At 37.7% G+C, this 17,496-nt stretch overlaps 1 protein-coding gene across 1 annotated transcript in view; it reads right to left on the bottom strand.

Moving 5' to 3' along the window:
• PDE3A (phosphodiesterase 3A) overlaps positions 1 to 17,496 on the bottom strand; it is a 320,190-nt gene that overhangs the window by 5,053 nt on the left and 297,641 nt on the right. Inside the window, exons 11-15 of the mRNA XM_045873781.3 lie at positions 13,294 to 13,407; positions 12,952 to 13,151; positions 10,400 to 10,603; positions 9,575 to 9,730; positions 7,140 to 7,395 (exon numbers count right to left, since the gene is read on the bottom strand). Coding sequence (XP_045729737.1) covers positions 7,140 to 7,395; positions 9,575 to 9,730; positions 10,400 to 10,603; positions 12,952 to 13,151; positions 13,294 to 13,407 — 930 coding nt within the window. The remainder of the gene's footprint in view (positions 1 to 7,139; positions 7,396 to 9,574; positions 9,731 to 10,399; positions 10,604 to 12,951; positions 13,152 to 13,293; positions 13,408 to 17,496) is intronic.

The raw sequence follows: 17,496 nt of genomic DNA on the forward strand, positions 1-17,496 counted from the left end.
AATGAGTAAGGGAATGGGGACTGGGGATCTTTTCTCCTCTGCTTGTTTATCTGGAATGAAGGGAACATAGAGCTGGCTATAGTTCCAGTCTCATGAAGAAAGCAAGGTTGAAGATCAGGCTGTCAGGCAGGGGACTGTGAGACGGGGCAGGTGCAAGTAAGCATGGATATTAGACAACATTAGGTTTACCTGAACGAATCATTTTCCCTTTTGTATATGTTCACTTGATTGGAGTCTTGTCACTTGTAACAAAAACATCTTCCTTGGTAATGTGCATCCTTTAGGGCACTTATCTTGTTCTCATATATTCTAGGCATTAGCCCCTCTATTAGACTCAGCTTCTTTTAGGGAGCCTTGTAAAGACCTACGTACACCTTATACAGAACGAGGCTCAGCAAATATGCTTGTAAAGATAAATTACATTGTCTTGGTGACCCAAACAGTTCATGTTTTCAACATAGAAGTACTGAAGCCAATTTTCACAGAATTGCATCTCTTGGTTGAGGAAGTGTAATAAAATCAATTTCAACAGAAGAAACAGAAGATATGTTAAAGAATTTGAATTGATACCATTAATTCACTATTTAGTCTTCCACTTCCTTACCTATTTATTAAGCACCTAATACGTACCAAGGTTCTGGTCATTCACTGATAGACATAATGCTTGCCAGCATGGAGTTTTTACTCTAGTGGGGAGACAGTGAAAAAGCAGGTGCAATCACACTGAGTCTTACAGAGTCTTTTGAAGGTGGCAGGAAGAGAGAAAAAGGACTCAGCTGAGAGGATATGGCATGATGATGGTGGCTTGGGATGGGGTGAAGGTAACGGAAATGAAGAGAATTTGATAAATGTGAGATACATTTGTGAGGTTTAATCAACAGGACTTTGGCAACTGATTAGATGTAGGGAAAAAAGAAGAGGGAGGAATCAAGTTTAAAAAAAGAGCTACTCTATGGCCCAGCAAATGCACTACTAAGTATTTACCCAAAGGATAACAAACATAGTGATTTGTAGGGGCACATGCACCCCAATGTTTATAGCAGCAATGTCCACGACTGCCAAAATATGGAAAGAGCCCAAATGTCCCAAATGACAGATGAATGGATAAAGATGTGGTGTATATGTACAATGGAATATTACTCAGCCATCAAAAGGAGTGAAATCCTACCATTTGCAATGACGTGGATGGGACTAGAGGGCATTACACTAAGCAAAATAAGTCAGTCAGAAAAAGACAAATACCATACAATTTCACTCATATGTGGAATTTAAGAAACAAAACAGATGAACATAGGGGAAGGGAGGGAAAAAAAATAAGATGAAAATTGAGACAGAGGTAAACCATAAGAGATGTTGGACTCTAGGAAACAAACTGAGGGTTGCTGGATGGCAGGTGGGTGGGGGGATGGGGTAACTGCGTGATGGGCATTAAGGAGGGCACTTGACGTAATGAGCACTTTGTGTTATATGCAACTAATGAATCACTAAATTCTACCTCTGAAACTAATAAAAAACAAAACAAAACAAAACAAAAACCCTGAGCTGTCTGGCCTGAGGTGTTGAGTAGCTGGTATTAAGATGTACTGAGAAAGGCAACGTTAGGTGAGGAGATTTGAGGGGGACGCTGAACATGAAATATCTGGGAGACCTTCAAGGGCACGGGTAAAGTAGGCAGCTCATCTTGAGCTTAGAAAAGGGTCTGTTCATGGCCAGAATATAACTCTTAGTACCTTTATCTGAGTGACCATTTTAGACTTAGGCCAAGAATTTAGAAAATAGGCTAAGATCCCCTCTTAGACTGTAAACTTCCCTATGGACAGAAACCTGTTCCTCCTTTTGTATGTATATTCACAAAGCTCCAGACTTCAGTAAGTATTCAGTAAGAGTTTACTAGATGAATCATGTTCTCCCTAGTCTCTGCTCCACAGTTGCAAGTAAATGGTGAAGTGTTGATATGTCATAAAAATGACAATGATATGGAAAAGTGGTCCACAGGATATTCTGATCTAATTGAGACTACATTAAGAGTTAATAGTACAGATTACCAGGATGGTCAGCAGGGATATTTGGGTTTACTTAATGAAGTAGCAATGATTCACAATGTATAATCTGGGGGAGGGGGAGGAAGAAAAAAAAGAAGAAAAAATAGTAACAATGAGAAAAAAAATCTGTTTGCTATAAGGGGTGCCAAAGGAACTAGATCTCTTGGAAGACATCCACCAAAATTTTTATGGAAGTACTAGTGATTCCTTCCACAGTTTTATTATAATATACTACAAAAATTTCTTGCATTTTACAGGATAAGATCGATTTAAAAATACAGATCAAATAAAAGGACATTAAATTCAATTATCCTGAATTACTTTTGAACCATACAGACACATAACGAAATCATTAAGTTGAATAAATGCCAGAGGGAATGGATACAGGCAGAGTCATAAGCAAAAATTTAAAAAACAATTTACTGTATTATTTTATTTATGAGATAAACCCATCAATCAAACTTATATTGACCACCTATTAATTGACAAGCAATTTTCTGGATGCTACAGACAGGAAGACTGATTAGTCCAAGAGCTTGCCTTAAGGGAGCTTGCAGTTTATAGGGAAGAGAGCAAAGAAGACAAAAAACGAAATACACATGCTGTATTTGTGTTTTATGACAATGTACGCATGTGATCAAGATGGTATAAATGTTCCCCTCACCTTGACTAAACTTTAGACTGGTTTCTTCCAGATTATAGTTCTCTGACTTCCCTTTCCTTATAGCATTTACTTTATAAGAGTTGAAAGTGCAAATACCTTCTCCGCTCCTTTGTAATACAGATAAATCTTCTCCCAGCTTCTAGCCAGTTTTATAACCCAGGAACATCTTTCTCAAGTACCTGGGTGTGATTCTTTTGAAATTAAATCATTAAGAAAAACAGGGTCCCTAACTTCCAGTCTCCATGGGAGGGTAAGTGCCCAACTTCAACAAGTACCAATTAGCAAACAGATGGCTCAATCACATTGACCAACTTCCCTCTAAGGTCCTATAGTACTTTTTCAATAGCTCAGGCTAGTGCTTAAAAATTCTCCTGCCTTAGTTTCAATAGAGTTGAGTTTAATATCTCTTCCTATTGCAATAATCTTGAATAAAGTCTTTTTTGACATTTTTAATAAGTGTGCAGTGCAATTTCTTTCTGAGACATCAAACCATGGCAACACACATGACTCGATCTGCAAGGGAATGGGTAAGATTTTTTTCAAGGGATAGCACACCTGAGGTGAGATGTAAGTCTTGAGAATTAAACACACTGGGTGAAGAAGTTGTGGGCAGGATCCCAGGCAGAGTGAGAGGCATGTATACAGACAGAAGGTGATGGAGTCCTGGAGCATGACATCAATTTCTTCATTTGAAAGTTTCTTAATAAGGACACACACACACACACACACACACAATTTAAAGAAATCTGAATTATTTCTATAAAAATCAGTAAGATATATTACTACTACATTAGATTTTTTTTATTAGAGAGAGGGAAGGAGGGGCAGAGGGAGAGAGAGAATCAGGACTCGATCCCATGACCCTGAGATCATTACCTGCGCTAAAATCAAGAGTCAGACGCTCAACCGAGCCACCCAGATGCCCCTACATTAGGTTTTTAAAAGCACATTTATAAAATTCTTCTTCTACCAAAGCCATCTACTTGCCTATTTCTACTTTGTTTTTATTGTAGTTAGTACAAATCAGTTTCTGTTGAGAAATTTTTAAATGTTAATATACTTTTTTTTTTTAAAGATTTTATTTATTTATTTGACAGAAAGAGACACAGCAAGAGAGGGAACACAAGCAGGGGGAGTGGGAGAGGGAGAAACAGGCTTCCCGCGGAGCAGGGAGCCTGATGCAGGGCTTGATCCCAGGACCCTGGGATCATGACCTAAGCTGAAGGCAGACGCTTAACGACTGAGTCACCCAGGTGCACCTAAATGTTAATATACGTTTTAACCTATACTTTGAATCAAGAGAGTTCCACATGAGCACTGGCTAAAGGATAGATTTGAATCATGGTGATAGAAGAAATGCTACTACTCAAGGTGATTACTCCATCTGAATGTCATACACATTCATGGCAGTGTATTCATAAGGAAGAGGTAACAAAAGCTCAATTTTTCTCTTTTTCCTTTCAGGGCAGCCCCCATGAGAACAGCTGTTCTCTTATTAATGCTGTTAAATGTTAGCAATAAATCTCTCTGGAATTAAACTGAATAAGGTGACGTAGAAGAAAGTTTGTACCAAATAAATTTGCGTAGATTAGAGTCTGCAGGTGGTCTAAAACATGCCTGTATTGGGAGCCAAATTGTTCAGCACTGGAACCTTTTGAAATGAGAACAAAGAGCCTTTCATTGCTCAAATTCTAAATGCAGCTTAGTACTTCATTAGAAACCTCTTAGTTCGCTGTAGGAATCTTTCAGATTTAATTATGAGGTTGGGAAAAAGCCTTCTTTCCCTAGGATACCATATTGAAACATTTAATTCTGTGTTTCCTGGGAGAGCTCCAAGTTTCACAAATTGCTGAAATTATCAGTGCATGTTTAATCTAAATTTTTTCTGAAATCTAAGTTTGAGGCTAAATCAAGTTAACCATCTCAGTCAATATGATTATGAAATTAAAATTACTAGGATTCTACAGCAGTAGAGTTTGGAGAGCTAGGTTTGGAGAGCAACGTATCTGAATCTGGAAGTCAGTATGGCAACTTAACCCTACAGAATGAAAAGTAATTGAATATCTGGTTGTTGCGCTTGCTGCTAAAGCCAACGTTGACAAGTTGAGCCTGTTAAATCTCCTGCCCTGTGTTCTTCGATTCTTGATGCCTGTATTATGTGTGTTTTTTTTCAGTGTGTTTGAGTTCAAATAGCAATCAGTAAGGGCCCATGGGAACAAAGCTCTTCCAAGAGGCTAAGCCTACAACACTTTCCAATGTCACTCAGTGGAAACAACAACTGTCCTGTCCTTAGACAGCAAACTACCGACTCTTTGAAATGAAAACAAAAGAAAGAAAGAGAGAGAGAGAGAGAGAGAGAGAGAGAGGAAAGAAAGAAAGAAAGAAAGAAAGAAAGAAAGAAAGAAAGAAAGAAAGAAGGAAAGAAGGAAAGAAAGAAAGAAAGGAAGAAAGGGAGGAAGGGAGGGAGGGAAAGAGAGAAAGAGAGAAAGAGAGAAAGAGAGAGAGAGAGAGAGAAAGAAAGAAAGAAAGAAAGAAAGAAAGAAAGAAAGAAAGAAAGAAAGAAAGAAAAGGAGAAAACCAATACATATTTATTAAATGAACAAGTGAAAACATAAGCCATGAATCCCAATCTTGGCTCCAATCTCTGAATCTCAGGATCAGCCCCAAATTGCTAATGGGAACATTTTTATAAGCACCAGAGATATAAAATACAGTTACTTTGATAATAGAATATTGAAGGAAAACAACTTTTGACACTCCCCTCATTCTGTACCCAAGTTAATATATAGGACAGAACTTAGGCAAAAATTTGGCCTAGAACCAAATTTGCAAAACCCTCATCAGTTTATACTTAATAAAGATCTCCCTATCTCTGTTTTGTAAGCTTACAACAGAGTACTTATATGAGGGCAAAAATGGGCCAATACCCACATTAGACTGTATTTACTGGATGGCTGAGATGAAATGAGTCATGAATTTTCCTGACTGTGCTAAAAAACAGGAACAGATGATCAGAACGTCTCTCTTTGGGGTAATATTTCGGGTAAGCACTTTGAAAACAATTACGACTGTACTTTCTTTCTGAAGGCAGATGTAAACCACATACTATGTTTTCGTGAACACAAGAATAGTATTTGTGCAATAGCACTGTAAGGGTTATGGGTTTTACTAATTACGCTGTTTGGGTCTCCTCCCTGTGACAGGAGAAATAGCAGAGAATATTTCAAGACGAGAAGAAAAATAATCTCTTTTTATAGTCAGGTTAGTTCAAATGGATTAGTTTGGCTACATGATGTACTCCAAATCAATGACCAGATGGAAACACTTTTCATCGTCCTTAATGTGACTACTCTGTCTGGTTCAAAGCCACAATCCTTTCTCACTTGGGTAATTTCAACAGCCTCTTAACTTATTACCCTCACTCTACCCCACACTCAAGAGTATTCTCAATACAGCAACTGAGGCAACCTATCTAAAATATAAGCTCAATCAGCTAACTCTTCTGCGCAAAATCACTGATGGCTTCCCACCTTACTCAGAGCCCCACCTTCAAACCCTATATCATCTGGCTCCCCACCGCCTCTCTCCTGCTGCTCCATCACCCCCTTTCCTCTGTCTTGGCCACTCCAGCCCTCCCCATGCTTCTTGAACACCCAGCCAATGCCCACCTCAGGACATTTATATGGTTTGCTTTTCTCTCTCCTTGGCACGCTTTTTCCATCTATACTTCCATGGATCATTCCCCCACTTCTTTCACTCTTTTTTTTTTTTTAATCTTTTTTATTTAGACCATCTGTGGCTACCTTATCTAAAATTTTAACCTCTCTGCAATATTTCATATCCCTCTTCCTTTTTTTTTTTTTAAACTCTAGCATTTATCAGTATCTCACATGTTAGAGACCTACTGATTTGTCTTGCTTAGTGTCTACTGGAAAAAAAGTCTAAATAGGCAAGGATTTATTTATATTTTGTCTGATTTGTTCATGGCTCTATCTTCAGTACTTGGAAGAATGCCTGGCACAAAGTAGATGCTTAATAAATATTTGTTACATGAATGGGTGATAATTACCTCTTACCGCTTCACATGGCCTTCCTCCAACTAAGCCAACAAAAGTCTATGGTTGCTCTAGATGGTATCTGAAATTCCTTTCATCTCTAAATCATTAAGATACCCTGAAGAACAAGTTTCAACTGCTTAATTTCTCTTTACTTCTTAACAGGGGCTGTATCTTTGTATGAATGTGGTATTATAATAGATTCCATTATCTGTAACTTCTAGGGTTATGATATTAGGGAAGGGAGGTTATACACAATCAGATGATGATGGTATCTAGACACAAACTATGCAATTCATGAGAAGCATAAAATTTATCTGACCTATGTTAAAAAAATCTTAGGAAAAATACAGTAGAAATAGGTTTTATAAAACTTACTTGGAGATTCATTATTTTCACAGGTTTCCTCTTCATTTGGTGCTTCCTCCTCCTCTTCTTCTTCTGCGTCATCAGTATCTCCTGACTCATCACTACCTTCCACCCATTTCCCTGGCATTAGTCCTGCTGAATCATAGGAGTTGCACAGAGGACCCACAATGTGAGAGATGAAGGATTCCTGAAGATTGGCCAGCTGAGGAGCAGAACGGTCCATGAAGGGGCTTATTGGTAACCCAAGGCTGGCCTCTTCATCACCCTAGAAATAGGAATTTAGCATGAAGAGTCGACCAGAAAGATAAATGACATGGAAAGTTAAAAATACTAGTAAAGTTAACATTCACTTGGCACCTAAAATCTGCAATTATGTAAGAACCCAGATATTCATGTGTGAACTCCCTCTTTTACTTGACTGCTAAAAGATTCTACCCAAATTGCTAAACGATTCCTGTCGAAATGATTTGTTGCCATTTATCACTTTGGTGATCTTGAGTTTTTGGCTTTGATCAAAGGGCAATAGAAGAAATGGTCTAATGTCTTAATAGATAGTATTTCTTATTATGTCAGTCCTTGTTCTATTAGAGTATAAATGTACTTCAAAATGCAATCCTGGGAATAATTATGAAACAAATACATAATCTATCATGCTTTCTTCCTTTTGCCTTGGCTGCCAGTAAAGTTTAGAATAATTTATTGCTCAGTTAAAGGTGCTACCTTATCCCAGCTTTTGGTTGAATTATATCTTCTGTGATTATATGATTTCTGATATTGCTTGTCAACATGTTTAATAGTACTACTGTATAAGTGTTTTTATTTTAAACTACTTCAAATCTTTCTGGAAAAAAAATAGACTGTCAACCAGTAGTCACCTAGCAAAATTAACGAAGGAAATATACTGAAATATCAACAATGGTTATGTCTATGTAGTAGAATCATCATAACCGAGTTATCATTTTCCTTTTTTTTATTTCTTTATTTTATTTCTTTTATTTTTTTAAGATTTTTACTTATTTATTTGAGAGAGAGAGAATGAGTGGGGGGAGGGGCAGGGGGAGAGGGAGAAGTAGGCTCCCCACTGAGCAGGGAGCCCAACATGGACTGGATCCCAGGACCCTGGGATCATGACCTGAGCCGAAGGCAGCCACTTAACCAACTAAGTCACCCAGGTGCCCCTATTCTTTCTGTATTTCAATATTTGGAGATTGATTATGAATTAATCTCATTTCTAGAAAAGGCAATACATTATTTTCTAGAAAGTACAAACCTTTTATCCTATGTATGAGTCCTGTCTATAAAACCCACAAAAGTTCTTTCTAATCCCTCTTCAATTATGTCCAGTGATAGCTATTTATTACTTAAAAAGGTGCCTCATTTTATTTCTGGATACCTTTTTAATACATATTTCTTTCTCACATTGTCTTGAAATCAATCTCCCTATAACTTCTATAGACTGAAAGACTTCTATAGACTTCTATAGGAGAAATCTACTGTTTCTTATAAATCAGACCCTGTGTTAAGTGATAATTTTCTTTAATCTCCCCAACATGATACACTTAATCCTAAATTTGTATGTCAGTCTTTAAAGTATCTGAAGACAGTTACTATATCAACTCCATTCCCCCCCCACACACCTTCCCCCCACCCCCCCGCCTAGGGAAATTATCTTCACTTCTTTTTTTTAAAATTTTTTATTTAAATTCAGTTTAGTTAACATATACTGTATTATTAGTTTCAGGGGTAGAATTTAGTAATTTATCAGTTGCATATAACACCCACTGCTCATTACATCAAGTGCCCTTCTTAATGACCATTACCCAGTTATCCTATCCCCCCACCCACCACCCCTCCAGCAACCCTCATCATGTCGTTTTATGCCACTGATTCCTATCCTTTACCCATGCTCCACTACCTCCAGAATCCTCTTAAGAGAGTAGTTCACAGTACTCAAAGTTTCACATATAATCTGACCACTGGAGGGTAATGTAGGGAAGATCACCTTATGCTTATGTTTTTGTGGTAGATTTTTCAGTAGTGTGTTTACTCTCACATTATCATGTCAAATAAAATGTCTATTTATAAAGCTTTTTCATATGCTGTTATTGACTATTAAAAGTAAATGAACTTAATCTGATGTACATTCATCCATATAAATGTAAATGAGCTTCTATTATAATAAATTTATTTTTTTTAAAAAGACACAATATGTCAATGGTCTTGCTAATGTCTCAGTAGGTCATTATTTCAACATCTTCTCCTGCCTGCCCCCACCTCCACCCTCTGCAATACTTGCAAATAATTTTATCTTAGAGTTTTTAGTTTTTTTTTCTGATGTTAGTTGAATATAAAAGAGACTGATCACACTTTTACAGCTTTTGCAAGCTTTTGTGAATTTATGAGCAGCCCAAGTATGAATTAAGATAAACAGTTAAGTTAGTTACCTGTTCATAAAATTCATTGACAATACCCTCTGTCCACTGAAGATGGAGCTCTTTACACTTAGCTGGCCCATTGATATCAGCCAACTTTATACACATTTGGCAAACCAGTAGGCGATCATTTTCATTGGTCCAATCTATTCCAACATCATCATTCACCTGTTTGAGGGGTAAAGGTAAAGTGTGGTTTGCTTCAATTAAAGCAAGAGTTGGACAGAATAAACAACAAAATATTTATTATCTTCTTAACGGGTAGAATACCAAGAAATGAGGAACTTCTTAGTTATTTAAAATGCTACTGGCTTGCATAATAGTAAAATAGTTCATCAGAAAAATAAAATTTTAAATGATAAATTATTAATTATGGAACTGAAAATAAATGCTATTTAAAATTAGCATATATTACCACTGACCAGTAAATAAATATAACTACAAATGATAAGAAATTTTCTTAAGTTAACATTTGGGTATTTATGTTTGATGTATGAAATTTTGTTTCAGGGTTTTGAACTTTTCTACTTCCAGACAACTTATGTTAGTATACCACAGAGATGAGAGCAAATTAAATCAAACAAAAAAACCCAATGACAGTGAGAATTTTCTTTCTTTGCAGCACAAAGAATAATATATAGGTAGACAGCACCTCAACTTCTCAGATTTCTAGACTGGGAGCAATGCCATATATCTGCTTCTGGTTAAACATTTTACTGCATTTCATTTTCACAGTTGACGTATTAGAGGTGAGAGCAGTAAGTTTTGTTCCACACTTTGATTCCATGACATCTTTCAATATGGTCATAAAATGAAGACTGGTACAAATCTAGTTACCTTGGCATTAAATTTGGCTACGAAATCAAAGTGTTTCTTCAGGTCAGTGGCCAAAATTGCTTCAATGACAAGGAAACGAAAATGCTTAAATTCCACATGGTCAAGGTTAACTAAGAAGTTGTACTCTGGCCGGGACATGAAAAGATTCCATGCAGCAGCTGCGTGATGATTCTCCAAAACTGAACGATCATTATAGAGCACCGCCTAGGCAAATAAGGCAAAGACTGAAAGATTCAACTTTTAAATTAAAAAAAAAAATCATAAAAAATACACAAGAATAGGCAGAGCCTTCAGGATCCTCTTTTTTCACGGAACACAGAAACAATCTCGTGACTGCTGGTTATCAAGAATTCCATATTGTAATTACATTGACTATTGATTACTTTCCTTGGTTGAAATTTCCTTTTTTTGTAAGATGAAGTTCATTTCCTTGAAACTTTATTCTAAACTCTTGCAAATGAGGGGCTTAGAGTTAGCTTTTATCACATTTCTTTGCACAGAAATTTAATTATTTAAAAAAATCCAAGTAGGGGCACCTGGGTGGCTCAGTCAGTTGAGCACCTGCCTTCAGCTCAAGTTATGATCTCAGGATCCTGGGATCGAGCCCCACGTCGGGCTCCCTGCTTCTCCCTCCCTCCCTGCTTGTGCTCTCTCTCTCTCACTCCCTCTCTCAAATAAATAAATAAAATCTTAAAAAACAATCCAAATATACTAAAATTCCTAAGAGGTAAGTCAGTTACTTTCTGCATTTAGAATAAGAATTACTTTTTCTTTTTTTTAAAGATCTTATTTATTTATTTGACAGAGAGAGACACAGCGAGAGAGGGAACACAAGCAGGGGGAGTGGGAGAGGGAGAAGCAGGCGTCCTGCTGAGCAGGGAGCCCGATGTGGGGCTGGATCCCAGGACCCTGAGACCATGACCTGAGCCAAAGGCAGACGCTTAACCGACTGAGCCACCCAGGTGTCCCAAGAATTACCTTTTCTTAAGCACATATAACTAATAAATAGGAATGGACTCCCTGAGAGGCTTATAATTTAAAACATTCTCATCCCACAAGCAGCCATAGAAGATATCACCCTCCAACTAGTAACTAAAGGTGTATAATAAATATCTACTTGCTTGGAATTCTCTAATAATGCTGAGGGACACTACAAAAGAAGAGGAAGTTACCTAAACCTTGCTTGAAGACTAGAGTGGTAGATAGACAACACAGGGAAAAAAAGGCATAAGGATAAAAAGGAAAGCCAAACTACATGAAAATTTAAATTATACTAGTAAAAATGCATTCATGTCTAGGAAAATATGAATGATAAATGGTGCTGGCAAAAAGATTTGCCCATCTTTAGGAAAAATAATTCTGGTGTATGAAGGACACATTGAAATAAGTTTAAGTAGTGAGGGGAAAAAATATCAGGATAATTTTATTGTATATCGATTACAGGAAAATTCTAGTCTAGTCTTTAAGACAGGTGGAAATGGATGGGAGTTGGGTAAAAGACAAAAAGCAAACAAACATACAAAATAAGTATGAGAGCAGATTGGCTTCTAGATCCTCTAGAAAGAAAAAACAGGATCTCAGAATACTTACTAACATAGATCCAGCTAATTATTTTTTGTTTATTTTTTATTATGTTCAATTAGCCAGCATATAGTAAATCATTAGTTTTTGATGTAGTGTTCAATGATTCATTAGATCCAGCTAATTAAATCAAAGAGAAACTTACTGAGTTTAATTACATAGATGGAGATGCTAAGATACTCAGTAATTTTTTTTTTTTTAAGATTTTATTTATTTATTTGACACAGAGAGAGATGGCGAGAGCAGGAACACAAGCAGGGGGAGTGGGAGAGGGAGAAGCAGGCTTCCCGCCGAGCAGGGGGCCCAATGTGGGACTCGATCCCAGGACCCTGGGATCATGACCTGAGCCGAAGGCAGACGCTTAACGACTGAGCCACCCAGGCGCCCCTCAGTGATTAATTTTTAACCCAAATTTAAGTATATAAGAAAATGGACTTCTTTAAAGTTATTGTTTTGGGAATACTATGTTCAAGTAAAAAAAAAATTCTCTCAAATGAATGAAATAAATTGATATTTAAATCCTACTAACCAATAGAAATGTCAGAGGAATAAGGGTTGTTATAATAAATGTATTTCAAAGGAATGGGTTTTATGAACCAAGAAGACTTACATAATTAAAAGTCCAAGAAAGATCTGGTTCTCTAATCTTTTCAAAAAGGGACTTTTGTATAGGTTGGATTTTCTTTGTTGAGAAGGTTCATTACTACAGATTCAACTAGTTTTTCTTCTTAAGAAGAAAACTGAGAAGGGTTTCCCAAGGTTAATAAAGTTGCATGCCTGCCATTAATATCTTGGAACAAACATGATATCTTTTCAAAATTTGCTTGGTCTCTACAAATATCCTAGGGCTAAATATAGTTTGGCTCATATTCATTTGGTCCCTATTATAAATCAAAATTTATAAAATTAATTTCTTTTGGAAAAAATCTCTAAATCGAATTATTTCTTCGAATCCAAATTGAAAGATTTACCTGAGGAGCACTAGTTGCCACCAGGAAAGCGTTAGTCCTTCCTGGGTGATCATAATCATGCATGGCTGCAGCCACATACAATGCCATTAACTCTAAGGCAGGGATATTTCCAGATAGACATCCGTATTTATCATCAGGCACATTATACATTTTTGAGAAGACATATCCCATATGTCCATGTGTAAATCCACTGTCAGAATCTGAGAAGAGAAAATGAACGTATAGAAATTTTTAAAAAGTATTAAACTGATACTATTTTCTTGACCTCCTTTTTTAAAGAAATGCTTCCCCCACCCCCCGCCCCATAGTTAACAAGGGAGCATAGATGCACTTACTACGTACCTGAATCACTTGCGGATCCGTGATCATTAATCACAGTTGAGTGGCCCGGAATCGGTTGCGTAGTAAGGTACCACACAGCGTGTAACACATCAGTGGCGTGGATTCTGTTATGATCTGTAACCAATGCAAAGGAACATTCATTTGTGAACTTTGGGGTCCAAGGACTAAGAGTGCCATCTGCTGGGTAAACAGTTTAGTCTTAGCATTTTAATACCCCAGTGAAAGGCAGCCAAACATTCTAGGACAAATACTCTTTGATTACTCTTCCATGACTCCATAATATCCATAGTAACAAGGAAAAAAAAAAGCACACACAACATTTATTGTGCATGCAGATGTCTGAAGTGGACAAATCTGTGTCCAGAGTCTACCAGAAACCTAACATCTATAGAAAGCTCACTATGTGCAATCACTGCACTGTTTACCTTTATACTTATTTCCATGCTCCTGTATAAGATTATGCAGAGGACCAGAATAAAAGACCCATGACATACTTCAACTGGGTCAGACCAATGATCTATACCACCTAATATTTCATCTCTGATAAATAGCATGCAAATATAGTCTGTGAATAAAACAAAGTAGTATTCTTTTACATCAAACTTAAAACACTGGTAAAAATTAATAATATATCTTCTATATGTAGGTTAAATTCATAAAGCAAAATTGAAAACCACAATTAATGATGTTCTCTGATCTAAAAATTCTAATTTGGGAATACAGCTCTAGGAAATACCTGAAGAGAAAAATAAAAACTTCCTTGTACATTAACGTAGGGATTTGAGTCATTTAGAAGAGCAAAATCTATGGGAAAACCAAATCCTCTAGCTACAATGTCATTATCATGGGAAGGGGGTCTATTCTATATGTGCAGTTCGGCTTCTACTGAACCATGACCAAAGGCCTGATGTGTTCCTGGCTCACCTTTTTTTCTGGTGCAATTCTTCCAAGTTTTTCTCTTGTTTACTGGCCTTTTCATTGATTGCTATACACTATCTTAAGTATGCTAACTTTACATATTCTATTTCCAATGACCAACCATAATACAGTCTCTTCCAGTATAGTAGATCACATCTCTGAATAATACTCAACAGATAAAGAGAAAACAGAAAAGAACAGTAAGAATGGTAATGGGAACAGGAGAAATCATCTGGTCCCTGGTCAGGGAAGAAAGAAAAAATTTTTTTCTTTTAAAGATTTTATTTATTTATTTGAGAGAGAGAGACGGCACTCACAGGAGCCTGAGTTGGGGGAGGGGCAGAGGGAGAGGGAGAAGCAGGTTCCCCGCTGAGCAGGGAGCCCGACGTGGGACTGGATCCCAGGACCCCAGAATCATGGCCTGAGCAGAAGGCAGACACTTAACCGACTGAGCCACCAAGATGCCCCAGAAAAAACTAACATTTTTGGTGTGGGTGGCACACACGGGGAATGTGGGTACATGGTGCCTATTTCCCTACATTCCTGGCAACTCTTAAGAGTCAGTCTTTAAGTGATGACATGTAGCTAAATCTTATGTAAACACCCAGCATTTCAGTAGAGGGGCCTTGTAAAGACTTGAGAGGATGTGTTTAGAACAGACATCCAAGGTTCCAAAGGAGGAAAGAGGAAACCCTGTGCCCTGTGTCATTGCCAGAGGGGAATACTGATATTATCTAGCCATCCGAAGAACAATTTCATTGAAATTGAAGTCTATATCTCTGTGTATAGACTATCTCAAGTCATCTAAGACCAAACATTTTAGATCTATAACCTGTGCCATGTACGAAACTGGTCACGCTAAAAGTGTCTGGATTTAGGAGAGATCTGAATTTGTCTCTGTTCTGTATTTATTACCTGTGTGAGCTTGAGTGAGTTGCTCACAACTCTACGTCTCATCTCCTAATCTTAAAAATATAGACATATTAAATAATAGTGACTTATTTCACAGTACAATTGTGAGAATTACAGAAGAAAACATATTTTTAAGTTCCTGACACATAGTAAGCTTGCAATTAATGTAAATATAATTCACATAAAATGCATGATTGCTGGGGCGCCTGGGTGGCTCAGTCAGTTAAGCATCTGCCTTTCGGCTCAGGTCATGATCCTGGAGTCCTGGGATCCAGCTCCTGTAGGGCTCCCTGCTCAGCGGGGAGCCTGCTTCTCCCTCTCTCTCTGCCCCTCCCTCCCTTTCATGCTGTGAGTGCTCTCCTTCTCTCTCTCAAATAAATAAATAAAATCTTAAAAAAAAATACATGATTGCTCTTGGAACTAGATGGTGAGTTAGCACAGATCACTAGTCTTCTTCCAAAATCAATGTTGGATTTGTTAAGAATTGAAGAGCTAAAATAAAAGATATGCTAAACTCTTGGGGGAGGGAGAAGGCAGTGATGACCTGTTAGAGAAGAAAATGCCCCGCTGCCACTGTTAGGGGATAGGCTGGGAGAGAGCTTCTGAGTTGAGGTCTTTTCTTCTCCTTTGCTGCAGGCTGGGAAAATCACTGTGGGCAAGTAATTATCATTACTCTTGCAAGTCACAGAACCCTGTGCATGTGCCCAGCATTGCAAGCGTGGATGGGGCAGTATCAGGGTGCTGGTGGAGCCTGTGTGGAGTGACAGACAACATCAAGAATAGACAAACTTGCAGCTCTGGAGCTTACTGCTCTTTGTCCTATTCCCCACCCTAAGGCCAAGGGCCAGAAGGCTTTATAGGTAATTTTTGTAAGCTTTCAATAAACAAATAATCTTATTTAAATAATCTAGTCCTGAAAATATAAAAAGGAGGGAAGCTACCCAACTCATTTTATGAGGCTAGTATAATCTTGATTAAAAAATTAGGAAAAGAAGGTATATGAAAAAAAAAAGTAGCCCTTTTGCTTTTGAGTATGGGTTCAAAAATACTTAAATAATAGCTAACCAAACCTAATTCCTTAAAAAAAAGAAATCTCCAGTTATGCATGTGTAGATCCAGAAAAAAAACACTGTCACTGTCATTGAAGCAGGATGGAAAATCATCCACCTAATAAGCAGTCAATAACATGTTTATTACACAAATATTTACTTAGCATGTACTATGGGCAAGTATTGTACCAAGTGCTGGAACTGCTGTTGTTCTCACCATTAACTTTCTGGAGACCCACTCAGGAGCAAAGGCACCCAGGAAATAAGCTCACTAGATCAACACAGGGGATTCTGTAGGTTTCTGTAGGACACATAAACATGCTTAAAAATTCCTCTTCTTACAGCCATGGTAGGCAACTGAGAGGGAGAAGGAATGGTATCAGAGCTCTTCTTCTTATTATCATCCCTCTTCTTCCACCGCTGCATTTTGGACAAACCCCTGACTCTCTTGATAGTTCCCTTGCCCATCCAGCAAGCCCCTCTGCCCCCTGACAACATGGAAACACGTATGCACACACCAAACACAACATGCCCTATCTCATTCCCACAGTCTGCCCAGCTCCCTCTTCTGTCTTGACACACTTGTTTTCTCAACTTTCTCCTTATCCCTCAAGCGCCAAGTTGAAGTGAGCTGGCACGGAGGGTTGGAGTTATATGTAAAATGCATAGAGTTTTAGACCTATAGATTTTCAATTGAAAATTCCACCTAGGCTCCTTTGGGAAGGTGTTAAAGAAGAGAAGTGACAATTTAAACATTTTTTCCCTTTGGATTATAGCAAATACTGTCATAATTCTGCCTTTCTAGCTTGTCCCATGCCACCTCAGTATCTAGCTTTAAAACTGGTGGGCACATGACATACAGATTGAGCAAGATTATTCTCATTGCTGCCATTCTACCCATTTCTCCAACTTCAATAACCAGAATGAGAGGAGGTGTTAGGAAGAATATATTTTAGAGATGAAAGTCTCTGAACACAGAAAAAGCACCCTCAAAACTAACTTTGAATTCATGAATGAATAGGACCTGATGATTTATCTTCTTTACTTGACAATATGCCCAGTTGAAAGGGACTGTGAACAATAATGAACATTATTTATTTCTCTGTGCAACTGAGTATCAACTATATCTTAATTTATCCTTATCTTTATTTATTTTTTTAAAGATTTTTTATTTATTTATTTGAGAGAGAGGGAGAGAGAGAGAGAGAGCAAATGAGAGGGGGGAGGGTCAGAGGGAGAAGCAGACTCCCTGCTGAGTAGGCAGCCCAATGTGGGACTCGAGCCCAGGACTCCAGGATCATGACCTGAGCCGAAGGCAGTCGCT

Source organism: Mirounga angustirostris, unplaced genomic scaffold (genome assembly GCF_029215605.1).
Source record: "Mirounga angustirostris isolate CCGP_5_RB_7025 unplaced genomic scaffold, mMirAng1.0.hap1 SCAF_5, whole genome shotgun sequence".
Lineage (NCBI taxonomy): Eukaryota > Metazoa > Chordata > Mammalia > Carnivora > Phocidae > Mirounga > Mirounga angustirostris.